The 27353-nt window shown below is 40.9% G+C and overlaps 2 protein-coding genes across 10 annotated transcripts in view; both read right to left on the bottom strand.

The window, feature by feature from the left end:
• The window catches only part of LOC111867480 (chromosome transmission fidelity protein 18 homolog), a 66798-nt gene extending 42865 nt beyond the window's left edge, over positions 1 to 23933 (bottom strand). Inside the window, exons 1-14 of the mRNA XM_023857401.2 lie at positions 23850 to 23933; positions 22522 to 22625; positions 22309 to 22445; positions 21743 to 21872; positions 18709 to 18838; positions 15609 to 15723; positions 14211 to 14294; positions 13307 to 13471; positions 8836 to 8938; positions 7607 to 7902; positions 6530 to 6726; positions 6072 to 6320; positions 3883 to 3987; positions 694 to 805 (exon numbers count right to left, since the gene is read on the bottom strand). Coding sequence (XP_023713169.1) covers positions 694 to 805; positions 3883 to 3987; positions 6072 to 6320; positions 6530 to 6726; positions 7607 to 7902; positions 8836 to 8938; positions 13307 to 13471; positions 14211 to 14294; positions 15609 to 15723; positions 18709 to 18838; positions 21743 to 21872; positions 22309 to 22445; positions 22522 to 22597 — 1899 coding nt within the window. The 5' untranslated portion in view covers positions 22598 to 22625; positions 23850 to 23933. The remainder of the gene's footprint in view (positions 1 to 693; positions 806 to 3882; positions 3988 to 6071; positions 6321 to 6529; positions 6727 to 7606; positions 7903 to 8835; positions 8939 to 13306; positions 13472 to 14210; positions 14295 to 15608; positions 15724 to 18708; positions 18839 to 21742; positions 21873 to 22308; positions 22446 to 22521; positions 22626 to 23849) is intronic.
• A 908-nt stretch (positions 23934 to 24841) lies between these two features.
• LOC111867475 overlaps positions 24842 to 27353 on the bottom strand; it is a 95204-nt gene continuing 92692 nt past the window's right edge. For 7 of the 9 annotated variants that reach the window (XM_023857382.2, XM_023857383.2, XM_023857381.2 and 4 more), the window contains one exon: positions 24844 to 27164. In XM_023857382.2, coding sequence (XP_023713150.1) covers positions 26673 to 27164 — 492 coding nt within the window. In that variant the 3' untranslated portion in view covers positions 24844 to 26672. Of the gene's footprint in view, positions 27165 to 27353 lie in introns of all 9 variants that reach the window. The other 2 variants (XM_033752700.1, XM_023857380.2) reach the window with 2 other exon arrangements.

The raw sequence follows: 27353 nt of genomic DNA, 5'->3' as shown, positions 1-27353 counted from the left end.
AGGATAGGTGTGACTCGCATGAGATACGTCATAGGGATGAAAAATCCTGAACAATTTTAATATTTTTAACATTTAACATTTATCAATATATATATGATAAATATATATATTTTAGTTATTTTAATATGAAGACGGCAAGGCATGCAGTGAACTAGTTTAACGTAAATCGAATAAGCACCTGAAGATGGCACTTTTGTGCCGAAACATGTAGTGCGAGAGAGAGGAGTGAGATAGATGAGTGTATGCACTGGAAGACGGTTGAAATAAATCATGGACTTAAATCAGTGCAACAGGACGCTAAAATATAACTCTACCGTAATATTTGCACATTGCTTTAACAGCCATGGCCACTGTACATATTGGCAAGAGTACAAAGGGAATTTCACTGTACCTTTGGCTGTTTGCTATTACATCTGCAGTAGGAAGCACAACAGTGACATTTTTGTATACAAATATGCTACACATAATGCGTAACTAAAGACTGAACCTCACCAAGACTTCTAGGTTCCAATGGTTCCACCAATAAACTGTCAGCATTTGTGATTATGTACTGTCAAAGAAAATGGCACAGTACACATTAATGGTAACTATACAAATGTGTTCTAATTATAGTGTCTTAGAATTTGTGTGGAGTGACTGAGGAAAGTGACAGAGTATAGAGAGATCTAAGCTGAGAACATTAAAGTAGCTCACCGCTTCAAGTCGGCTATCCCTGAAGCTCATGCTGAGGAAGTTCTCATAGACACCCTGCATGAGACGATCATAGTCGCCACAGCACTGTACCGTCTTCAGCACACCAAGCATCCTGTAAAAATAAAATAAATTTTGAAGTCAGACAAGTAGGGCTATATTATTATTATTATTGGAGGGGGTGGGTTTCCCCATGCACCACGACTAATAGTCTATTGTACGTCCCCCTTTAATATTCTACCAGTCTCCATACCCTGCCGGTACTGGTGCTCACTATCAGCCCCGTTCAGCCAGCAAGGCTGGCTGCGGTACCCGATGCTTACCCATCTACCGGAGGCATTGGAAACTACTTGGGCGGGAAACTTTTTACCTAATAATTTTGCTCAGAGGTCTCCTAGAGACATGAGGATCTTTTACATGCCGAAAATCTACGACATGGGACCCACAGCTTATAGTCCCTCCCGGAGGACTTGTTCCCTGAATTTTTCTGCCCTTAAAAATTCCACGACCTCCGCCGGGTTTGAACCCGCGTACCTTGATTCATGAGGTGGGAACATTACCCCTAGACTACGGAGGCCGCTAACTAGGGCTAAAACTACAGACACATCTTCTGGAACATCTCAACTACCTTCCTTATATTGCCAGGATTGCACACACAGTGATAATACAGTCCTACATAATTATGACGCTTCAAACACAGGTGTGGTTCACATCTCTCCCTTCTAGCAACATACTTCCTGCTGGGACTCGTTTTCTGTCTCAGAGATATGCATGTATCTATCATTGCAACACCTACAAATAATCACTATTTTAATTAATATGTCATATGTTATATTTTTTAATTTTAATTTTGTTTATTATTTAGTATTATGTGATATTGTTTTATGATTAATGTTTAATGATTGTGACGAATGAACTTGGAGTAGTAAGAAGTGAAAGGTTGTATTTCTAACAGTGTATGTATCTATGTTGTTATGATATGGCTTGATTTAATGTTACACCATGTATCTTTTTATGTTTTGTATGAGATTGTATCAGTTTGATGAGCTCTATATCCTATGGGTGCTAAAGCCCCTGTACAGGATTTGTGGAGTTATTTAATAACAATAAACAACAATAAACAACAAAATTTTTATCCTACATTCTTCCTTAGAAAGTACAGCTAAAATACGGAAATGATTATTTGAGCTAACAAACAAACAAACACATAAAGTAACTCCTTGGTCCTCAGCATTTCCCAACATCTGACATATGCCCCATGTCACTATGAAATCTGGAGATTCGCTGATGTTACCATCAAGCTTGCCCCTATTCTGTGACAATTCAATCCACTTTACACACTGACATCCATATTAACCTATTCAAGACTTCGATGGCAATCTGCTGCTGTTGCAGCTACATTTAAATTGAATCAAGCTGTTGCCATTGTATGGTCACTTCATATTTACATTTTCTTTGGTGTGTACAGACAAATACTCTACAATGGATTGTTTGGTCAAACAGACAGAAAAGCGTAAGGCTGTCATCTCTTGATGCAAAGATTAAATACTAGCACAATCTACAAGTGAACTTCATAATGTCTCGGAGATGTGGCATTGATAAACGAAGCAGGATATTTGGTGTCACAGACAATGTTACTTTTAACCAGCAATCTATATCTAGGTGTCCCAAGAGGCCTTCCCACCTCTCAGGTCCTGCACTGCGCCCATCCCAACCAAACTTTGCTACCTATACTAACTGAAGCTGGTCTATAGACTATGAATCAGCTCAAGTTACCTCGAAGCATAAGCACAATAGACCACTGTAGGTTGCGGTGCAAGGGCCGAGAAGGCCCACCCCTTATGCAGAGTGTTTCAAAAAGAGCTTTACACCTTTGAAAGCTTATATAAATTTATACAGAGGATATACACAACGTTTTGAACTGTCATAATGTAGCAAAACACACCAAGTTTCATGCACATGGTACTGTAGTACCCAATATCGCCACCGCAAGCGCTCCCTCAGTTGAAATCAAGATGGCTACTTTCACAGGTGCAGAGTGTGCTCGTTGTGTTTTGGTTCGAGGAAATGAAGTCTACTGCACAAGTTAAAAGCAAATTTCGCACTCAGTATCGCAAGGAACCTCCCAGTAGGCCTACAATTTACTCCTGGCACAAGAAGTTTGTTCAGACTGGATGTTCTGTGTGCCATGCCAAGCCACCTGGTCAGCCACGTGTTTCTGACGCTACAGTGGAACAGATTAGGGAGAGCTTCGTTCGAAGACCACGAAAGTCAACGTGACATGCGTCTCTGGAAACTGGTATTCCAAATGTTACTGTGTGGCGAGTGTTACGAAAACGTTTACACTTAAAGCATACGAACTATCCATCGTTCAACACCTTACGGATGCAGATAAGGTGGTTCGTAAGGAATTCTGTATGCAAATGTTTCATCAGATACAAGACGATGAGAAGATTCTGCACTCCGTAATTTGCAGTGATGAGAGCACGTTTCATGTCAGTGGTAAGGTCAATACCCACAACTGCAGGATCTGGGGCTGCAAAAATCCATGTATCTCCCTGGAACATGTTCGTGATAGCCCAAACGTGAACGTGTTTTGCAACCTCAGCAAAGAGTGTACGGCCCTTCTTCATGGAGATGACCATTGCTGATATCGTATATCTGGACATGCTCCAAGAGTTCCTCATTCCACAGTTAGACGAAGATGACCAAGAAGGATGCATTCACTTCCAGCGAGACGGTGCATCCCCTCATTACCTTGGAGAAGTGCGCAAGTACCTCAACACCCGTTTCCCAGGTTGGTGGATTGGTAGAGCGGTGCTGATAGCATGGCCACCTCATTCGCCGGATCTTATTCCCCTGGATTTTTTCTTATGGGGATTCATTAAAGATCAAGAGTTCGTACCACCTTTGCCTGCAAATGCCGTTGAGCTCCGAACTCGAATTACTGCCTCAGTTGCAGAAGTGACACCAGAGATGCTACGTAGCGTGTGGCAAGAGACTGACTACAGGTGGGACGTCTGCCGCATTACCAGTGGAAGTCACATTGAACCGTAACTATCCGAGGTAAAACTCGGTGTGTTTTGCTACATTATGACAGTTCAAAACGTTCTGTATGTCCTCTGTATAAGTTCATATAAGCTTTCAAAGTTGTAAAGCTCTTTTTGAAACACCCTGTATATTCATTCATACCTTGAAGCAAGGGACATGTCATCGAACTTCATCTCGAGGGAGTTCAAGTCTGGCATTGGTTGAAGTCTGTCATCTCCTTTCGCCAAAATGGTACTGAACAGCTTCCTAAAACAAACAAAAACCATTTATATTGAAGTTTCCTGAGCAAGCAGATGCCCATACAATTTGCATACAGAAGAGCTTCTAGCCAGATAAACATAAAACTCTGTTATTTTCAACGTTTTAATCATACTAAATAAGATACAGATGTCTACAAACTTTTGGCTGATATGGACTATTAGTCACAAACAAATCTGCTAAAATTAAAGCCAGGTATATATGTGAGCTACCAAGATTTTGTTGGGAGGTGGGGGAGGGGTAGAAAATTTGCCTACAGATTTAAACTTAAGACATTTTAAGGATTATTTTTACTGACTAACTTAGAACATTCAACTTAGAAGAATGACCTTAAGAAAATATAGTTCATTCTTGGTCCTAACATTTAGTACAGTTCTACTTTTCAGTTTTTATTTCTTCCAGGGACAGCAGATGCCTGCTTTAACCCCCACCCCTCTCTCAAAAGTACAGAATTTTGTGCTCTTATGTTTATGGTGCTATATTAATTTACACAACTTCAAGTTGTACAATTTGAAGTTCTCACAGTGGTGGTTATGAAGAATTCCATCTTCTGGGACATAACACTGTGTAGTCCACTGAAAGTCGACTAACCAATGCTTCAGAAGAACGTGTCACCTCCAGCTTCTGGGTGGGAGAATAAGCCAAGCAAGAAATCAGGGTAAACAAGGGTGAAGCAGGCAGAAAGCAGAGCTCTGCTATCTGCTTCATACTGGTTACTTGTTTCGCTTATTCTTCGACCCTGAAGATGGAGGCAACATGTTCTTCTGAAATGCCGGTTGACTTTCAACAGACAACATGGCATTATACACCAGAAGACAGAACTTCTCGCACCTTCAAGATATTTTCTATTCATGTTCATATTAGTTACTTACACCTACAAGCACGTGGTACTTGAAACAAATTTTTTTGCACATCATATAGTTATTACGTGTATAACCGAATTCCTATTTAAGTTATCTAAATTTAAATTTTTTTTCAGTCCAATTGACTGTTCAACTATACCAACACAATAAATCACTGCCAGGAAGTCACAGAAAAACGCAACACCCGGCACCATATTTCTGTTTCATACAATCACAATACTGAAGACAATCGATTATTTTNTTACGTGTATAACCGAATTCCTATTTAAGTTATCTAAATTTAAATTTTTTTTTCAGTCCAATTGACTGTTCAACTATACCAACACAATAAATCACTGCCAGGAAGTCACAGAAAAACGCAACACCCGGCGCCATATTTCTGTTTCATACAATCACAATTCTGAAGACAATCGATTATTTTCTATTGGAATTTCTGATGATGTTTGATCTCGTGCACGAAATAAAAATATCAAATTTGGCACCTTCATGCACTCAGATCTTAGTTTTACCCCCTATATTACAATCTTGTCAACCCCAGGGTCATAGTGCAGCTGGAAGGATTAGGTCAATTGAAGAAATCCACCTCATCGGGACTTGAACCTGCAACCTTCCAGCTTGTAGCATAGTGCCTCAACCAACTATGTTACTGTGTGGCGCCTGCAAATCAGTAACAGTGTTGTAATTATTTGCAGTTACAACTTGTTAAGCATCCAATAAATCCAATTACCAATCCAAACCCTGTCTTTAGTCACTGCAACATGTGACAGTACTCACTGACATGAGAAGTTCAACTCTCCCATAAATACTACAACTGTTTTGTGGTCCTCAGGTATGAAATTATTTACATTTCCTGTCACCAGTGTCATACTTTTTCACTTCCCTCACCTGAAAGTAGAATTATTATGTACCAATCCAAAATGTCTGCTAGAAGGGTTCTCTAATCTAATGATTACAAAATTTTGTTTGTGAACCCTTCGGAAGCAAAAATTCTTCCAGGGGAGTCACAACATTTTACACAAATATTATTAAGGTAAATTTATAAAAAGACAAAAATGAGATGTTATAGTTTGTGCAAAGCTGTAAATGCATGTTGAAGTGCAAGTCAAAACTATAGTTTAAGGTGAAACAATATCTTATGTACATGTCTGCTTGTTCCTTTCAGTATGGTAAGATCTTTTTATCCCAAATGTGTGTGAAGCAGTTTCTTACCTCCTGGGGCGCTGTATCTGGAACACCTCCTGCCAGACAGAAAACAAGCCTTTCTGCATATCCTTCTGCCCGATGCTACTTTTCTGAATGTCAACCAGGCGGACATCTTTCTTCCGGGACTTGAAGAAGTGCAGCACAGAGAGACATGATCGGATATCATTGTGAGACTTTTCGGCAAGAGCTAAAAGTGCTCCCATATCAGTCCTGATGCACTGCTTGCGAGCAATTTCCAGCAGCCGCTGTGCTAACCTGCACGCAGTACCAAAACACTCAAATGGAGTCAAACAGCAGCAAAGTTTTCCAAGTTTCCTCATGTAACTCGAGTCCTGCAAAAAGCTTCATTTCAAATTCTACCAGAACAGCCCATCCATGAGCCAAGTGCCAATTTCTATGACATATTACAGAGATAAAGGGATAAACAAAACATACCAAGCAAACATAACAGCAGTGATGCTAACCTTGAGGAAGCTGTTGGAGGAAACTGGACAATGAGTGCGATCTGTCTCAGTGACCGGAGAGCTGGAACGTACACATCATTACAGATGCATATGACTGGCCGTTTTAAGACACCACCACCACGCCCCTTCTTTTTGCTTCGTGCCCCTCTGCCTGTGTCTTTCCCCAGCACAAATTTTATGAGAACATCTATGGATGCCTGCAAGTAGAAGTTTATGTCAACATGACACACCAGTATCCAATGGTGCAATTCTATGGTCACAGCTATGGACTTCCAGGTTTTATAACATGCTAAGTCTGCTTTTGTCACTGCAGAATGATGAAAATGGTTCTTCTTCTTATTCTAGTCATAAAATTAGACCAATAAATGACCTGTTTCACCCTCAGGATTGTAACTGTGTAGTAGTCTCTTTAAAAGCAGTCCAAGTCCTTGCATTCCGATGGGTCAATAATCAACATGTTGTTTTAGTCGTCTATGTCCACAATCCTTCTAACGTGGTCTAACCACACAAGTTTTGAGGTTCTAATGGCAGTAAATATTATGATTATGATACCATACACACTGGTGTGTGGTTACCAATGTTTTGGAAGAACATACTGGCTCCGTGTCTACCTCTGGAACATGTTGGTACCCACCTACCAGACTAAATATCCCATAAGGTCACAATCAAAATCCTACCACCATGATAACCTCAGACTTTATGCGTATTCCAGTATTGTAAAATTTAATGTAGAGTTGTCCCATGCTTAATTAAGCGCCATGCCATGAAGATGTATAAGTATTAGCTCCACCATCCTTGAGTAGTCGGTTTCATGCCTCTGTTGCTTTACACCCAAAGAAAGAGCTGCTGGTACCCACTAGATAGGAGGCTGGGTGGGTCTCAGAACTAGTCAGGACACCACAGAGATGAGAAACATCTGCCCCTGCCAGGAATTGAAACCTGACTCCTCAGTCATCCAGCGTATGGTCTTGTTTCTATACCACCTGAGCCATCCTTGCTCCATTCCAGTGATATGTGAATATAAATTCTAACCCCTTATATCAATTTCAAGTCTAATATCTGGGGAACAGGGCTCACCGCAGGGGCACCATCAATCTCGTCCAGCACCAGGCAGTTGGGTCGTGGCTGCATGCCCATTACGGACCTCATCTGTGTAGCTGCCTCCAGCTGAGTCCGGAACACATCTGGACTCCTGTCATCACTAGCATTCACCTCCACTACGTTGTAACCTGCATGTGTGCTGACCATGTGGGCCAGTGTTGTTTTCCCCAGGCCTGGCGGCCCACACAGTAGAGCGACCTTCTGCTGCGGGCAGCCATGTTCATCCAACCCATCATTCAACACATGACTAAGCTTCTTCTGGAAGCGGTTCTCTGCAAGAAAGGGAATACACAATGATTTGTGCACATCTTACTCGTAACTAAGTTACAGTCTGCTAATGACATATTTGTCAGTACATTAAACAATAAAGATTCTGTAACGTGGAACTTGGTGATTTATGTACTTCACCTAATCTTGTTAAGATAGTCACAACAAGTAGCTTAAAAGTAAATGGATATTTAGTTTAAATGCATGCAGAATTTTGGTTAGGGAACATTTTGGAATGTGAGAATGTGAGGATTCAGTTATTCAGTATAGAGGGGGTGGGTTTCCCCATGCACCGCGACTAATAGTTTATTGTACGTCCCCCTTTAATTTCTACTGTTTCCATATCCTACCGATACTGGTGCCCGCTATCTCCCCTTTCTGCCAGCGAGGTCGGCCCTCTACTGGCAGTGGTACCCGATAACTCTCCCCTTTCTGCCAGCGAGGTTGGCCCTCTGCTGGCATTGGTACCCGATAACTTCCCCATCTACCGGAGGCATTGGAAACTACTTGGGCGGGAAAATTTTTGCCTCATTTAGCTCAGAGGTATCCTAGAGACATGAGGATCTTTTACGTGCTGTAAATCTAAGACACGGGACCCATGGCTTAAAGTCCCTCCCGGAGGACTTGTTCCCTGAATTTTTCCGCCCTTAAAAATTCCACGACCTCCGCCAGGTTTGTACCCGCGTAACTTGAGTCATGGGGTGGGAATGTTACCCCTAGACTATGGAGGCCGCTAAGAATGTGAGGATAATAGTAAACTGGGTGTTCGGAAAAGTTAATTGCAAAGACAAGAACTAGAAGACTGATTTTTCTGTTCTTCATATTTTACACAACATCCCAGCATTTCCTGCAGACAGGGACTTAAACAATATTTTCTGTGTACACATGTAGAGAAGTGTGTGCACACAGTCTCACTAAACACAGACACCATCACTCACCATTTTTGCTGTCAACCTTGGCCTTCTGCTTGACTTTCCTGTCTCGGTTAAACACAATCTTGTCCCACAGCTTCAGCCAGTGCAGAAGTGTCCTGTTGGCACCCTACAGTTTACAGGAACAGAATTACACTAAAATAATTAATCTATTCTTCCTGATCATTTACGTAGCTATGAAAATTAGTATACAGAAGACAGAAAAATAACATAGAGGTGGATACAGAAAAAACATGAGATAAACAAAGTATGGAAGAGTCTGGAAGTGGCTAATGTGAAGCGGAAAGTCCCATGCCTGATGTCACAGTGCAGTGAATAGGGAATTGGAAAAGATTTGGAAGGACGTGGTCATGGTGTAATTTAAAGTAAATTTTCCTGGTGAGACTGAGAATGAACACAGTAGGATTCTTGACTGAGATTTAAATTTGGCACCTTCTAAACATGAATTAGTGGCACAAAACACATGATTGTGATGTTCAACCCTGAGGCCCTGAAGCACAATCTAGACACAAGGGATTATTTTCTTTGGTCATCAGTCTTACTCATCACTCACAACAAAGTTTCTTTTCTTTTCTGCAATATTATTTGTATGATATACAATAAAATGACCAGCTTTTCTTGCATTCTGACACAGTATACATGTTTCCTGTGGGGTCCGTGCCAAAGAATTATAAGAGATTCCAGAATAACCGAGAAGGCAGTCCAGGAGGGTTGAGTTGAGAGTTCACTTCTGTACAGGAGGCTGTGAAGAAAAGAAATGCAAGAGTGCAGCTTTGAAAAGAAGATTTTATGTATAATATTTGGAGTGTCTAATTCAGTGAGACTGTTACAGTTCCTGGGTTATAAATGTTATAATTTCAGTAATCCTTAGAGTGTTATAATTAACTGTAAGTACAACTAGTAAGTGGTAAATAAATCCGATTACCAATCTGAAACCTGAAACCCGTTTTTAGTCACTCCTACACATGACAGCTGGTGTCAGAAATGGGATTGGATTTTATTGATTGTATCTGTGAAAGAAGGTATACCACTATACTAAGAAAACTGAACAAATAATGGCAATGATGGACGAGATAACTGCCACCCAGAAATTGATGTTAGCAGAAATGAAAGCTGACCAAGAACAAAGGACAGCCTGTCAAGAAGTGATGGAGGCCAATCGAGAGAAGATGGAGCCATCTCCAGAAATGATGTAGTCAGCAGGGGAGCATTGTGAGGTCCCTATGGAAGGGGTCAGAGTGAAATCTTTTGGAAAATGAAGAAGTGGCACAGAGGCCAGCATCTATTTGCAGGGTGATGAAGAGAGCTGAAGGAACTGACCCGAGGAGATTGTGGATCCAGGAGGAAGTTGGCTGCAGGAAGGTGTCTCCTTGTGCAGCAATGGCATGATGCAAGAGAAATGTCTTCAGGAAAATTCAGACCCAGGGATGGAAATTGGGGACTGTGGAAGAAATTGGCTGCAGCTGGCAGGAAGAAGACCCACTGTGCAAAAGTGGCACAGTCATGAAGGACCATCAGTTGAACAGGGACAGCGGAAGAATCAGACCAGGAATTTGCATGAGGAACCCAGAAAGGATGGACACTTCGAAAGAGACAACTGATGCACCAGGAAGGCACCAATGGAATCAGGAACCAGGACTTCGAGGAGCAGCTATGGCTTGGAAGTGAGAGGACAACCAGCGGGATCAACAGGAAGGCCATCGGGCTTGAGATTGTGAAGCAAGCAGTAGGGATTTCCAGTGGGTCATGAAAAATTAGGAACTGGACCTTGTGGACCTCCAAAACTTAAGAAGAACCTAGTAGCAATACTAGCAATGCTGCAATAAGGGGGGAAAAAGAAGAGCAATGGTAAGGAAGGTGAGGTGAAATCAAGTGCAGGCCTTGGAAGAAGGAAAGGCGGTACACTGATAGGCTACTTGGGATGAGCAGCCTTAAAGAGGGAGCAATGTAACAGATTTGATCAATGCATTGCCAGATAACAGCTCGGTAAACACCGTCCAACATGCAACAATAGATGAGGCTGTGTTTTCTATGTCATCCGCACCACACACAGTGCTGGTAACAGACCAATGAACTCGCAGTCTGACATGTGACACGCATTTTCTGTGGGGTCCATGCTGAAAAGCATTATAAGAGGTTCCAGAATAACCGAGAAGGCAGTTCAGTGAGACTGTTACAGTTCCTGTGTTATCAATCCATCACCAGGAACAGATAGTGAAAACATTATTTATGTTATAATTACAGTAAACCTTAGTGTTATAATTAATTGTAGCTATGACCGGTAAGTGGTTAAGAAACCCAATTATCCAAACCCCATTTTTAGTCAGTCTTACACATGACAATATTATATTTGTAATTGGATGGGACTTCTGTAGAGGTACACAATAAACTGATTAAAATATAGTAATGTGGCATATTTGCTCTAGCAGGAACTGTTCAGCCACAGAGACCTTGGGGCATGCGCACATGGGAGAGTAGTGGCGTGTCGCTAGGCGACAACTCTGTGAACGCTTGGATAGCGTAACAGGAAGTAGGGGTCATGTGACCTCTGCTTTTCTGCAAGTGATGTCACATACCCCCACCCAGCCCATCGCTACTCGACACTTGGTAAACACCCTTCCACGCTAGGCTGTGACGTCATACAACAGTGATAGCTATCACATAACTGGTTTCTATGGAGTCTGCTGCTGGGCAATTGCTCAGTAAACACGTTCCAACAATATGGGCTGTTTTCTGTGTGGTCAGTGCGGAAGTGATATAACGAGAGTATCTGTCAGTGTTGAGGCAGCAGAAGTCATACAAAATCATGATAACGAACATGTTCGCGGTATAGGACAAGGTGAAGCCAGACAAAGAAAATATAAGTGGCTTAAACTTGGCAGTGGTCAAGCTTATGACCGTTCAAATGACTAAGTTTTCATTGCAGCATAAGATCTGTAAGTTAGGCATGATCTGCTCTGTAAAGCCTGTACCGACAGGGGACTTGTGTGTAAAGCAAAAGGAAGAGTTTTTGATAACACATCATATGTGTGAAATATACATTTGACGAAAGGTCGAATGTATTCATAAGAAACAGACCCATCTTCTCGCCAGAGAGGATGTTACATAAGGACTATTACCACATGAGTTCAGTTGGAAAAAAAAAAAAAAAAAAATCTCTGGTCGCGGGCCTCAAGGGGCCTGATGCCAAGACGAGGTGATTGGCGGTAAACCGCAAGTCGTAAAATAACTCTGACTCTGACTCTGTTGAGCCAGTTAAGAGTAGTTGAGAGTTTTGGTGTGAGTGGAAATATGGTGATTTCTCAAGATAGAAATTTGGAGATGTCTGCACAGCATCCAATTTGTTCAATTATATTGAAAATTGTAAGTCCCATGGAAATTGTGTGGTGAATATGAGATTTGCAATCCATTTTTCTCTACAGTTTTCATTCGAAAGATTTTATGCTCTGATAAATATACTATTTAGCTAGGCCGTCAAGTTAAATCATAACTAACAAAATAAGAATTGAAATGGTTGAACAAGTCTTAATAAAATTTTCCAGTATCAATGTTCATGAGAATTTTCCAGATGTTCTCAAGTCATTTCATGTATATAAACAGTCAGTTGGAAGTGATGAGTGAACTTAACAGATGCTCCATAAAGTTGCTAAGTCCTAAAATGACACAAATAAGACAGAAACTTGATAATCCAAACACATATATTCAGGAGTATAATGAAATGCAGAAATCAAAAGTTGCTGACAAAGAAATTATCTGTGTTGAAGTTTCCAGTGCAATGATTTCTCAGACTGTGGTCTTCTGGTTGTTGTAAACCAATGTTTCGGAGCAACATCCTGCCTTTGTCTTCAGGATCAAAGTGCATAGTGTGAGGAATCGGTTCAGTTACATGGGTATGTAGCTTGGAAGGTGGCCATTTGGATCCACAGAAAGGGGACAGCAGAGACAGAGTCCAGACTGTGCCAACAGGAAAATGGCTCTTCTCAGGGCCACAATACTTTTCTCATTGCAGTTGGGAGATGGAATCCTCTGTAACATTAGTATCTAAGTATCAAACTACAACGTCACAGCCCAAAAATGCCAATTCAAGACTCCACCTGCCCAGAAACAAGTCTGACTGATTCAGACATTAAGCTAATCCTCATACAAAGACTTATTACAAGCACTGGGCAAATGTTCATGCCCAGGTTTATATAACCATTTGCAAAATAAATCTCTAACTTGTGCCAAAAGAGTTAACAGTCTTGGGAGTAGCAAGAATTGTCTGAACAGAAGTCAGAGAGATGTTGAGAGCAACATTTGTAACATGATTCAGCAGAAAGAGGAGACCTAAGAAATCAACTGCAGAACAGTTACTGAAGGGTAAAAACTTCACTATTATAATTCATATACATCAGAAGTTTCTTGTTTCATGAATTCCTGTAATAATAACCTACAAGAGGATCATCTTTAGTTGATACAGTATCACAATGAATATCACCTCATCACTCAGCAATTCCAGATAGCTCTTTGGTCTGTATTTCTCTACCCAGAGGTCAGCACTGTCCTCTTCCTCACTCATGGTCTCGCATCCTGAATCAGTGTGCTCTGTGGCAGGCTCGCTGGACCTCTGCTCAGCTTCCTCTTGGTCCAGCTTCTTTTGTATCTGCGCCAGAAACAAGATAACCAGCCTGCAGAAACACTGCCTCAGTTTTTCAAGAGTTATTTATACAGCAAACGAAACTGATATTGTTCATCTGAAATTAAATTTCTCCTTTGCACAATATAAAATTTGTCTACTTCATATCTTTTCTACCTTGAAGATGGAGACGGCATATTTCCTCCAGAATCCTTGGTACATACCTTACCAAAAAACAGGGTTATTACGTCCCAGAAACCCATAATCTGAGCACTTATTCCATTCATACAATGAAAACTGCTGGGTAAAAAAATAAAAGTCATGTCACAATGCTATCAGTATCTAGACTACAAAGTAGTAGATGGTAGGATGACTGATGAATCAGAAAGAATTTGGAAGGAAGTGGTCATGGCCTAATGGAGGTGATATCCCAGGTTCTAGCTGGAGGGACTGAGAAAAACCATAAAAATCTTGTCAGGACAGTCAGTGTCCTATGTGTTTCCATGGCCTGTTACAAGAATAGTTTTACCATTTTTCTACCAATGAAAGCTGATTTCTTATACAGAACTGCTTTGTTGTGTGACTGGCTTCTTAATAGTACAAGTTTGTGTCTGCAGTAAACAAATACATGGTATATGAAATCATAAAGCACAGAGCTGGAAAATATGCGTACACAAAGCTGAATGTTCTTTCCATGCAGGTTTTGTTCTTCCTTGGAACTGTTCATATCCACTGGATTGTGAGTGATTATGTTGCATGCACTTACATAGAGCTGGGCCTGTTCCCACAGTGTCTGGTACGGGACGGAGAGAAGCCCCACAGTACGGCTCTGCGCTGTGATGCTGCTGATCTGTTCACACAAACAAAATAACTTGAACCATCAGGCTCCACTGCCTCATGTTTCTTCAGTTCTAAACCAATAATCAACATTTCAAACACAAAAATTACTTTTCCCCCCACAGAAGTACAGAAACCAAGAATATTTATAATTCTGTATTTCAGCATCCTGTTGCACATCTTTAATTAAACATCTATGTACTTAGTCCGTCAATAATGCAATAATCATTAAAATATTCATCATTCGCCACCAACACATGTTTCGGCCACAGATGGCCATCCTCAGGTGTTTCAATGTGTCTAAACTGTTACACTGTTTTGATGCATGCTAAAATTGTGCACTGCAGTCCACGTAAGTTAATAAAATTCTAGCCACCTCGTAAAGGGTGTCATCCGCTTGTTAAAGCTATGTGATGCGTGTATTCCAGACAGTCTATTTCAGCAGCTACATCTGTGATCTGCAATCTACAAATTACCACATGTTAATATTGTTTTCTGATTGTTATTAATGTTATGTTATATTGATTTGCTTTATACTCACATGCCCCTTGTTTGCATGTTGTTCCCTCGGGCATCATGTGGTGTTGTCTTCACTAGTGCAGGTGCAGTGTGTTTGTTCCCATATTTATATGCCCTGGTTGTGAGGAGTGGGGAGAGGTGAGGCAGGGTATAGTGTTATGTTGTGCAATTCATATATAATACTTCAACTATAGGACTGTGTACATCAATATTAGTGTTGTCCATTAGTAGGTTTTCTTTACTTGTTTTGTAAATATAATATTTCTCATCAATACTAGCAGAAATATATGAGAGGGGACCCCACCCCCACCCCCAAAAACGAAATTTGTTTATAAAAAATTCTGTATATTTTTACATAACAAAACTGTAATCCCCTTCAAAGTACTCTCCGTCTGATTCAAAGCACTTGTCCAAACGTTTTTCCATCACTCAAAACATTTTTTAAATTCATCGCTGTTGTCGCCTTTCAGTGCTCGTCGTTTTTTCTTTATGCCTTCAACATCAGCAAAACGTTTTTCCTTGCGGTCTCTTTTCATCCAAAACACAGACATTTAATTGAAGAATATTTATACTGTACTCTTTTGACTGATGCGGTGTGATGAAGCCAGTGCTGCAGAGGAACACAACCCCTCAATCTCAAGGGCAAACATGAAGGCAGTGAGTTCCTCCACAACACTGCTACCCATCTATCAGACTGCATTATATTCACTGGTGTAAAAATCTTAGATCTTAAGTACATTTACAGTACACCCCCTTCATTCATTAGAGGCGTTATAGTATCTACTGACTGCAGGCTCAGCCCACACACCTGTTGCTCAAAGTACTCCTCAGAGCGCAGTCTGACGTACATCCGCTCTCCATTGCTGCAAGCCACAGACACAAATGGATAACTGGGCACCCTCCATGTTATGCTGCTGCTCTTCCTGCATTCAGAAAGAAAGCTATCCTGACTGACAGGAAGACATCTGCACAAGATATTCTGTGTTTGAATATACCACACTTTCCCAAACAAAAATGCAATATGTACAGTGTCAAATAATGGTATGATTACAGAATAATCAAATGGGAAATGGAAAAAAGTGGCTGAGGTACTACCCCAGTACTTAGGCAGCTGGAATAGCGCAGTTTGTATAACAACTGGCTACAGGCTTGGCAACCGAGGTGTCGGAGTTTGAATCCTAGTAGGGTCAAGAATTTTCTTTTATCCACAGTGTTCAGACAGGTTGAGACCCACCCAACCCTCTATCAAATGGGTACTGGAGGCTCTTTCCCCAGAGGTAAAGGGGCTGGAGAGTAAAGCTGACCATTCACCTCCAAATAGTGATGAGGTAAGAAAATGTGGAGCTATACACCCACTCCCCCATATGCCTTCATGGCATAGTGCTTAGTTAGTTAAGCACGGGGAAAACTTCACCTTATCCCAGTATTTGCCTGGAGGGACTTAGAAAAACTGTGAAAAGCTCAATCAGGACAGTCTCTAGGCTGAGATTTGAACCAGAGACCTCTTGAATACTGGGAAGTTCTACAAAATACATGAATGAGAATTACCAACCACTCAACCCTGATGTCCAGGATACATGACAGCTCAACCTGTAAGGTGACTGGCTACTACTGTGACATTCGGGGTTCAAATGCTAATCGCAGAACTGAGAGTTCTTTCTCCTCCAGTGTGTCCAGACTGGTTCAGGTGCCCACTCAGCCTGCATCCAAGCACTGACTCCTTCTCTGAGGTAAAGTAGCCATAGCCATAAGCCAACCACTCACCTCCATCCAGCAGTGGAGTAAGCAAAGCAAGAGGAAAACCGAGAGAACTATTTGCGCTGGTTTCTTGCTTGGCTTACTCCTCTACCATGAAGATGGCTGTGATATGTTCCTCTGGAACATCAGGCCCTCTCAAACTCCATGGTATTACAACTCAGAAGACTGTACTTTTCATAGTCACCACTGTGAGAACCTCAAATACAGACCTTTTGTCTTCTTGTGGTTGTCTAGATTAACCTCATGAAAAATGCAGTTTATACAAATAATATTTCAAAATTCAATTCCTCCTGTACAGAAAACACACTATGTAAATACATAAAGTTCATGTACTTAACTAATTAAGCACTAAGCCATGAAGGTGTATGGGGAAGTGGATGTATAGATCCACGTATTCTTGATCTCGACATTAGTCGGAGGTGAGTGGTCAGCTTCATGTGCTGGCTGTTCCCCCCCCCCACCCTGCCCCCCAGAAATAGCCCTGGTACCCACTGGATAGGAGATTGGGTGGACCCCAGAGCTGGTCTGGATAATGTGGAGAGGAGAAAAGTCTTGCCCCTACTAGGACTCAAATCCAACCCTTCAGTCATCCAGCCTCTAGCCAGTCACTATACCGACTGCACTCCAATACAAAGACCAACCAAACAGTATTGTAACAGGATATCTGAAATCCAGAAGCCACAGCAGTATCAAAGAGTCATTATTTACTGGGTGAAGAAAGCACAAATCTCCACTAGTCATAACTGCAGAGGTACTGCCAGTAACAATATCGCTTAGGTAGCCCCTACTACACAGTACAAAGAAGCACGACAGATGTGTCATTATTGGAGTCAAATCCTATTCAGTCTGTAACAATGGAGTACAGAGGAACCAAACCAGAGAGTCTAAATGGGTGATTGCAAATGAGCACGAATGGCTGTAAACACTTACAGATATATCTACGTCTGACCAGAACCCACAGCGTTGTCATTTCTCATGACAGTATACTGAAGTAAGAGAACCATACAAAATACTTAAATACACTGTGTGGGCAAAATGCAAAGTTCTCTAATGTTAAGGCAGGTGATATCTATAGTTACCACTGTGAGTGCTAGTAGATACAGTATATTCTTAATGCAGTGTGAAAACTGGGATTGTTTTCTGTAAGATGAATCATGACCTGCTGGACTCCAATTCCATCGAACTGTCACACTGTGTGTCGCAAGCAAAGAAAGAAACCTACAGACTGATCTGTTTGACATTTCCATACACAGACCAAAGTCCTTGAGAAGCTAACAGTTGCTCAGCTACTCCTTTTACGGAACCCATGAGTTCATTACCGTGTTTACAAGAGCCTGAAACTGGACCCCATCTTGAACCAAATGAATCTAGTGCACACCATCTCCTTGAGAAGCTAACAGTTGCTCAGCTACTCCTTTTACGGAACCCATGAGTTCATTACCGTGTTTACAAGAGCCTGAAACTGGACCCCATCTTGAACCAAATGAATCTAGTGCACACCATCTCCTCCCATTTCTTTAAAATATGTTTTCATATAATCTTCTAGTATCTTCTGTATTATTACAAGTCGTTTTGTTCCTTCCCATACTCTAAGCAAAATGTTATATGCATTTCTCAGTCCTTCCATGTATGCTACATGCCCATACCATCCTCTTTGATTTGATCATCCTAGTAATATGTAGTAAAACATACAAATTATGAAGCTCCACATTATGAAATTTTCTTCACCCTCCTGTTACATCCTCTCTCAGGTTCAAATATCCTCATCTGCGACCTCAGTCTATATTAGTCCCTCAATGTGATTAACACACATAATGAAGTTTCGCACAAAATATGTAGCCATATTTATAATCTTGCACTGCACCAAATTCCAGCTGTCCCAGACTGACAGATAAGTAAACTGGACATGTTACTTTACATTTCGCACAAGAGTTATGTTAACAAAACTGCATATTCTTACAGGATGAAGACCTAACATGAAAGGGAACAGTGTTGTTCCATTGCCAGATCGGTAGCGTTTACTAGAGAGGACAGGATGGAGCAAAATGCCTACTATTCAAAAGGCATTAGTGTAGGTCAGACATCTGACAGTGTTCCAAACTTGCCTCTGTACAGTGTGATGCTATGACATCAGAAAAAAAGTATCTTACACTTTTGAATATGGCGAGTCACCGAGGACATGTTGGGTCTGTGTCTGAGCTTGAACCTCTCGCCTCTGTGACTTGATCCTCTTGATGAGATCTGCATCGGACTCCATGATGGCTTGCTTTTGTCTCTTTGCTGTGAGGATCACAGATTGATACAGCATGTTACAGTGCTACATACCAGCTGAATTGGGGTTTCATGTGTTTTTCAATGAAACTATAGAATAATGCTATAAAATAAACTGCTTCTCTGTTTCATTGTTCATAATTCTGCCATATAATACAGCACATATTGTACCACATTAATTTTGTGGATTAACCACAAATAGAAATACCTGTTCTTCACCCCGTATATGGTAGCTTTTCTGTCAATATCATAATATACAGTAGCTGGAACTTTAACAAGGAATAACACTCAAACTGGGAAATTAAAATGTATTCATGTAATTAATAGAAAGATTGGGAATGTTCAAAACACATCTAAAACTCCACTGCAATATTTGTATATGGCTTTAACAGCCAAGGCTACTGTGTGTACTGGAAAGAGTGTGCAGTCAAGTTAGTAACATCATCAGGTTTCTCCATTTGGTCCATGAAGTACAGAAATCTGAAGAAACAAGACAGTACATTTGTGTGTATATTAAATTACAGTTTCTGTCTCCCAACATTTTTGTCCGCGAACTCTGATTCCTTTCTCATGTGCCTGATCCCTCTTCGGATCATCATCAGTTGAAAAGAGCTACAAAGGGATCATGGCACACACGGTAGTGTGGCTGGTTCAGGCACTGTGTTATAAGCTGGAATGTTGCAGGTTCAAGTCTCAATGAAGTCATTGGCTTTCTCAGCATACCTAAACCTTCCAGCCGCACTATGGCCCTGGGGTTGACCCAGCCTCTGAAATAAGTGCCAGTAATGTTACTGGTGGGGTAGAGGGTGGCAGGCATGTAAGGCTAACAACCTCACCACCATCTGTGAGCAGACTGTCTACATAATGTGGGACACTCAACATCTCACTACTCTATTGGCGTTCATGGTCTGTTATAGGGATAGCTTTACCTTTTTACCTTACAAAGGGATCATTCCAACCAATGCCTGGGTTCTAACCCTCATATGTTAAATGGTGCCAACTTTTTAACAATTTTGCCTTCCTCTAATGCCGTAAAAAAAAAAGCTATCCCTGTTACAGGCCGTGTAGGCCTATAGGGTTGTGAGATGACGAAGCTCCCACATTTTCTCTAGGCAATCGGTTCACAGATGGCAGTAAGGTTGTCAGCCTTATGTGCCAGCCGTCCTTTACCCCCCAAGAAGATTCCTGGTAGACATTTCTGTTAGAGGCTGAGTCGACCCCAGGGCCATAGTACAGCTGGAAGGATTAAATAAAATGAAAATGTCCACCTCATCGGGACTCGAACCTGTGACCTTCCAGTTTGGACAACAGTGCCTCAACCTACTACACTATTGCATGCCACCATAATCCTATCATACATAATTTAAAACACAATAAACTTATATCATTTAAAAAGGCATTAAGATCTTAAATATGTTCAACCTCAAACACAACAATGTTTTTATTGATTAATTTAAAAACAACATATGTTTTGATCCTTAGAGGGTCATCTTCAGGTATTCTTTAATACACAATTTGATTTCTGACTTTGAAACATGTGACCTTATATCACATCTACTAACTTTTACTTGGCCGTGCCATAGCTCAAGCGGTTAGTCGCTGGCCTCCCACCGCGGCGGCCCAGGTTCGATCCCGCGTCTGGTCAAGTGGGATTTGTGGTGGACAAAGTGGCGCTGGGGCACGTTTTCTCCAAGTACTTCGGTTTCCCCTGCCAATCTTCATTCCACCAATTGCTCCACAATCACCCTCACCTATCATCTGGGGCTGGTACAATAGGCCAGAAGTAGCCACAGTAAAAGGGACTTGTGGTCCCATTTTCACGGTGTTGATCTTAATTAATCAATAAAAACATTGTTGTGTTTGACAGCTGAATGTATTTAAGGTATTAATACCTTTCTGATTGTAATACACACAACAGGATGCAAACAATAAAAAAACTAATATCACTTATTAAATCCAATAGCATCCTATATATGGAGTTTTAATCTAAGTTTCCTATATCAGTCAACTTCTTCTGTACTGGTACACATGCAGTTTGAGGTTATCATGGCAATGACAATTACAGGTTATGATACCATACAGTATGGTAGCAGATTATTAAATTCTACCTTGAAGATCAAGGCTGCATGTTCCCCCAAAATATTGGTACCTGTGTACCAGACTACATTACGCCACATCCCAGACAGCCGCAATCTCACAGTTCATGTCAGTTTGCATCATGTGCTCCTGTCCATGAACTGCTCAGGGTGGCCTACCTAAGTTTCTTACTGACAGGTTTCAGCAGTACTCTGTTGTCCGAATGGCATACTAGCTCAAAAGTATACTGTCATTAACTCCTGAAAACACAGTGGTTACTATCTGCACCACCTGTTTTAAAACACAAAATCTCTGCATATCTGCCACAAAGAGTATTTATATTTCATATAATTCACACACTATGCAGTAACTACTTTTCTGAAGAGTATTAACTGGCTGGTCTGTGTAATGGAGATGCGCTGTTTTCTGTGAGATAGGAATTGAACTTTTAAATATAATTTAGATGAATTTCATGCTTCAAAGGAACAGGATCAATGTTTTTCTGCTAGCCTCTTAGAAGTACAATCTTTCATTTGTATCTGTTAACTTTCCCACTTAATACAAATTTTTATAACACTGAAAGTATGTTCTGCTATGCCAGATTCAAAGCCTGTATTTAACATGTGCAAACAGGTCAACAGAGGAACTGAAACGTGTTCAGAAATGCTGATAGAAAGGATAACTTTCAATAAATTGGGACCACCAACTCTCATAAACATAGTAGCTGACAGAGTATTATAAAATAATCAATAAATATAAACTCATCTTATGTTAACTGAACAATTCATAGAAAAATGGAGAGACTTGCACCCTAGATACTCAGAGTGGCCTACTTACAGAACATGTCCAAACAGTCTCTGTCTTCAAGTTCAATATCGGCAATGTCTCCAAATAGCTCCTCAACTTTTCTCTTCCTCTCACTGCGCTCAGAAGGTCCAATTTCAGTTTGTGGGAGTGCAGTTTGAACCTGTGCATTTAGAGTTAGGATTACATCTAGATTTGTACAAAATTCACTTAAGTTGGATACCCCTGTATGAAGACTGCCTCTTACAATCACATTTCTTGTTTACATTCTAAGGCTCTAACAACCAAGGCAAGGCAGACTGACAGCAACACTGATATAGCATACTGGATCTGAGATTCCCACAGCATCGACAATGGAGAAGGGCACTAATTTCTGTGATCTGATGCCATAAAGTCTGGTATAAGTTCACTGACAGCTGGGGAATGTACTGCGCTCTGTTTGTTACTTGAGTGGCTTACTCTTCAACCTAAAGTACATCCCCTAAAAATGTCAGTAAACTTCTACACCACATGGTGTCATACCCTGGTAGGGGATCCTTGAACTGCAGGACCTGCAGACAATTGGTGGCATTCCAGTACCATTCAAGCATAATTCTTACCTCCAGCAGTTGACATTCTGTGTCATCATCAGCCAGCTGCTCTGCCCTAGATGCTGACGGCAGAGCTTTGGGGCTTGTGAAGATCAAACTGCGCTTTGACTTGGGACGTGCGCCACTATCCACATGTGTACACTCATCTGGAACAACATACAACTCTGTTAACATGGCAGCCAACCCCTGCATATATCAATGCACTTCAGTGCTGTACTCTACCTTCCATTTCCCTCATCACCTCCAACTCATCTGCATACATCATCTCAAACTCTTCCTCTGGGTCAGGAAAATCCATCTTTGCAATGTTTGTAGTCTTGCAGCAACTGTGAACAACACATAGTAGTGTGACACACAATTCAGCACACATAACAGACAACACTCTTTGGAAAAGAATCAGAGTTGGTGACCTCTTTCCACAGTCTTATGGTGACAGTAACTTAATTAAGCATCACTCCACAAAGACATATGTGGGATAAAAGTAAGGCTCCAGTCTTTCTTAATCTTCAGCACTAAAAGGAAGAGAGTGCTAAGATTCATGTCCCAGCCACTTTAACCCATTACTCTTTGGAAAGGAGACAGGGTAAGGTTCAGAAGCCAGTCTGGTCATAATAAGAGAGAAATCTCTGACTTTGATAGGAGCCCATAGCCTGGTCACTACATTGCCTGAGCTATCCCACAATTATTAAATCATGGCTAAAACATTTCCCTCAACACAACCTAACATGAATACTGAAAACAAAGCACTGAGCAATCATTTGACCCACACTCCAGCCTGTGGCCATGAAGCACTGCCTTGCATACAGAAACATATTTTGTAAGAAGTACAAGTAACAGGAAATCATTGTCCTAGCTATATAACTATCCTTATATAAGTATTATGTTTTTGGATATTATCCATCGTCTTATCTATTTTCTAAAATCCATCCTGTTTCTTTTTGAAAACATGTTTTGGATACTGGAATCTGTCACCATCCTCAGGTAAAATCTACTCAGTTCGGTCCAAAAGATAGAGCTAGCCCCTGTCTCGGGTCCGGAGTTAGGGGCTAGCTCTATCTATTGAAGTAGGTTGTGTTAAAAAAACAGGACGGTTTTTAGTAAATGGACAAGACGATGGATGTCCAAAAACATAATACTTGTAGCAATATACTATCATCAAACACTTTTAGATAGTAACTATCCTCATGATTGGTCTCCTTTAAAGAGCTCCTTCCACTAAACATTTCCTAGCATCAGTGATGGTGTCAGTGCTGGAACACCTGACCCAACAATGTTCTGTGTATCACAAAATGCAAACAGTTCCTGGACATCAGAAATAAGGTTTTTGGAAGAAAGCTAGGAAATCGGTCTCCAAAAATACTTTCTTTGACCACTATTATTAATTCTTCATTTTATTATTTGATAACGCTGCAATTCAAGTTGCGTGAAGTAGTGGGGTACAGAAAAGGTTAGGGTACCTCTGAATAACGAAAAGTAACTTAACACGTACTCCATGAAACCTATGCGTTATCTGGAATTAAAAAACAATTTCTATTCTCTTAAATACTTACCTTAGAGAAAACAATCTCCAAATGTCTTAACAAGTCTCAAAAATGGTGCTGTTCGTAATGCAGTATTAATCATTAACTTCCCGCCATGAAATTCTAAACGCTTACTACACGAAAAAATCAAGACTATTACGATTGGTCCAACCTGTCATTACGTATTTCCTCAATCGCTGTCAAGTATTTTACGGCAACCCTGCCATCTACATCCCACGTTACTAACGCATGGTTGCATTACCGGCGCCATAATTCAAACACCAAATCACTTCCTGCTCATAAGAGTATAATTAAATTATTTATAATTCAAATTTCCAAGGCTGTGATAATTAATATTACAGTCATCTGGCATATAATGCCGTGTAAGTTTGTTCATAGGTATCGACGTTTCGAAGGAAACTACTGTCCCATACCTAGGCAGATGATGAAGAGAGCAAGTTTCTCAAACATTATAGTGCCTCTTTACCAAACATATATTCACGCCTCCAGACCCTTAATCTTCATACTGATTTTTGTTCTACCGATCTTCAGTCCCTTGGCTTGTTATCAGACATCTACAATCAACTGTCCTAATTTTAAAATATATTTTATGACATGTAATATATGCAATAGCTTACAAATAAAATTGCTCTAGCTGAGCAGAAAATTCCCATTTATAACATGGAGTTTGCATGGAAAAGTTGTCATGAACATGACTAATTTTTTCTCTCATTTTATTTTACATGCAGGATCAAATGAAATGCACTGGGCTGCGCCATAGCTCAAGCGGTTAGTCGCTGGATTTCAACCGTGGTGGCCCGGGTTCGATCCCGGATCTGGTCAAGTGGGAGTTGTGGTGGACAAAGTGGCAGGTTTAGTCAGAGTACTTCGGTTTCCCTTGCTAATCTTCATTCCACCAATTGCTCCACAATCACCCTCACCTATCATCTGGGGCTGGTACAATAGACCAGAAGTGGCCGCAGTACAAGGGACTTAGTTCAACGCCACCAGCAATAAAAAAATGCAAGTATCAAATTTCTGGCAACCATTTTATCTAATAAAAATAGTCTCTATACTGAGTATGCATCGACAGAACACATTTCTAAGAGCACCAGAAAGTTTCTGCAAAGTTGTGAGGAACAGCTATTTATTGTCAGCCTTAGGATAAGGGTACCAGTCAATATTCTGCAGGTTACAAAAGTTACATTAAAAATTGAGATTTGGGGCTCTCACAATACTGACTACAAGGATTACTGTCTTCTGGGATATTATCCACCTAGGTGGGGGTACCATAAAGATGCAAGTAGCAGGTTCCTCTGAATTACTAGTACATATCTGCCAGCATACATGAGCCCAAAAGACACAAATCTCTTCATTCCGACAAGTATTTTTAATACCTGTTATTCCATTGTCTGTCTATTATGAAAGAAATTACTGAACTGCCAAACCTGCAGGGAAACAAGGTCAGGGGATTAACACCAAGAGGCATTGTGGCTTTCCAAACGCTAACACTCAAGCTTCCTTTATTAACAAACTCATGTGCTCAGTGAGACTGTGGTGTTCATATCTTAGCAACAAGAAGGTGCATCCTGCAGCAACAAAACCTAAAGGGAAGAGACTGCTTGGAGGGCCTATACATAAATGGGAAGACAATATTGAAGACAAAGGGAATGAGGATACGGACTAGGTTCAGCTGGATCAGGATATAATCCAGTGATAGGTTCTAGTGAACATGGTACTGAAACTTAGGGTTAGCGAGGAATTTCTTACCCAGCCGAATTACAGCATCTCAGAGACCATGCTCCATGGAATTAATTAGTCATGTGAAACAACTATGATGACCCTTTATACATATATATGTGTTATCCAATGGGTACAAGTAGATGGAGCTTGAAGCTGACCCTTCACCTCCCTCCAGCACCAAAGAAAACTCCCAACATCTGTATGGAATTGTGGCACACTGTATGTAAAAGATTATTCCATGTTTTAGAAGGTGCCCTGGGATTATGTTTCGGTTTCAGATATTGGAGAAATTGTGCACAAAATTATGTAATCTCTACAATTCGTATGTAACAAGATCAGTCGGGCTACCAGATCTCAAGAAATAAATGTCGTAACTTCCCTCAGGGGTGTACTCGTTCAATTCTGTCTCTTCCACACCCGATCCTAAAATGGTTTCAATGTGAAAACAATTACAAAATTGGATTTTGTGATACAGGGAACAAAGGTATCACAGGATAAAATGTAATGTTTTTATTAACTGCCCCAACCTCCACCAATCAAATGACGTTCAAAATATCCTCCTGCCTTGGTAGCCCTCTCCACACTGCCTCTTACACATGGAAGGTGTGATTTGCAGTTTTTCATCTCACCTACAGGTATTTTAATTTTAATTCTGGTGGTCACACACAAGAACCAAACCGAACCCAGTGAGTCTGAGAACATTAAACCATTCTTCTCCTCTATCAGAAAACTTCAGACATCATAACACTCCTGTACCAACCAACCATCAGGCCTTTTGCCAGAAACTTTACAAATTTACATCATGTTATGAGTGTGTACTGAGTATTATACCTTCGTTCTTTACATGCTTTGACATCTCTTCTAGCAGTCTGCACATATCAACAGCAGGAGGTAGGACTTTTTATATTTTTTCATACCAAATTAATCTGTAGTTAGCAGGAATGCGATTGGTAATAAAAAGGATAATAAAGGATCAATTATAGTGACATATCAGTCTACTGGCTGGTCAGGCATAAAGCACAACCAGAACCCAGGACAGAGAGGATTAATGACAAATTTTAGGGGGGGGGGGAAATTGTCATGGAATTTTATCCGACCAAAGGCATCAGGTTACTTTCTCATTTTCTTGAGCTTCTTCTTCCTTATCTTCTTGGGATTGGGTATTGTTTGCTTCAGTCTCAATGGCTGATAATGAAACTCCACTTGCTTACATTTCGTCTGAGTGCCTTTGACCTCTTCTTTGTCCTGCACAGCCAGTGGTTCATCTGACAACTTCCTGACAGAACTACTGCATGTTGCTTTGTTGGAGGTGGTAGATATATCCAGGGACAGGTAGTCTGCAGATGGCTGAGGTTCAGGTGGCAATTCAGGAACAAAGGCTCGCGTCTTCTTGGAACTGCGGTATTTGTAGATATCTGTGCTGACTTTCACTTGAGTGGGCTGTGGCACTGATGGTTGCTCTGCTTCATCATCACTTGGGCCATGCAGTACAGCATAACAGAAGGCAGGCAAGGGGTCTGGCACAGGAATCTTGTTGCACTGTTCAGATACTGCCTTGAACAGCATGTGGAAATGGCTGCCCTCTGACTCCACAGCAGATCTCTGAACACAGTGTTACATATCATAAACGTCTGAAGCATAAACCAAGTTGTAAGATTTGAGGCTTTCACGGCGGTGACTATGAAGAAAGCAGTCTTCTGGGATTTGGCACCGTGTATATGTGGTGTTAACCGACGTTTCGGAGGAACGTATCGCCTCCATCTTCAGGGTAGAAGAAAAAATATAAGAAAT

The sequence above is a fragment of the Cryptotermes secundus genome, unplaced genomic scaffold (assembly GCF_002891405.2).
Source record: "Cryptotermes secundus unplaced genomic scaffold, Csec_1.0 scaffold843, whole genome shotgun sequence".
NCBI classification, from domain to species: domain Eukaryota; kingdom Metazoa; phylum Arthropoda; class Insecta; order Blattodea; family Kalotermitidae; genus Cryptotermes; species Cryptotermes secundus.
Note: the sequence above shows the minus strand (reverse complement) of the source record. Positions and strands in the feature narration are given on the sequence as shown.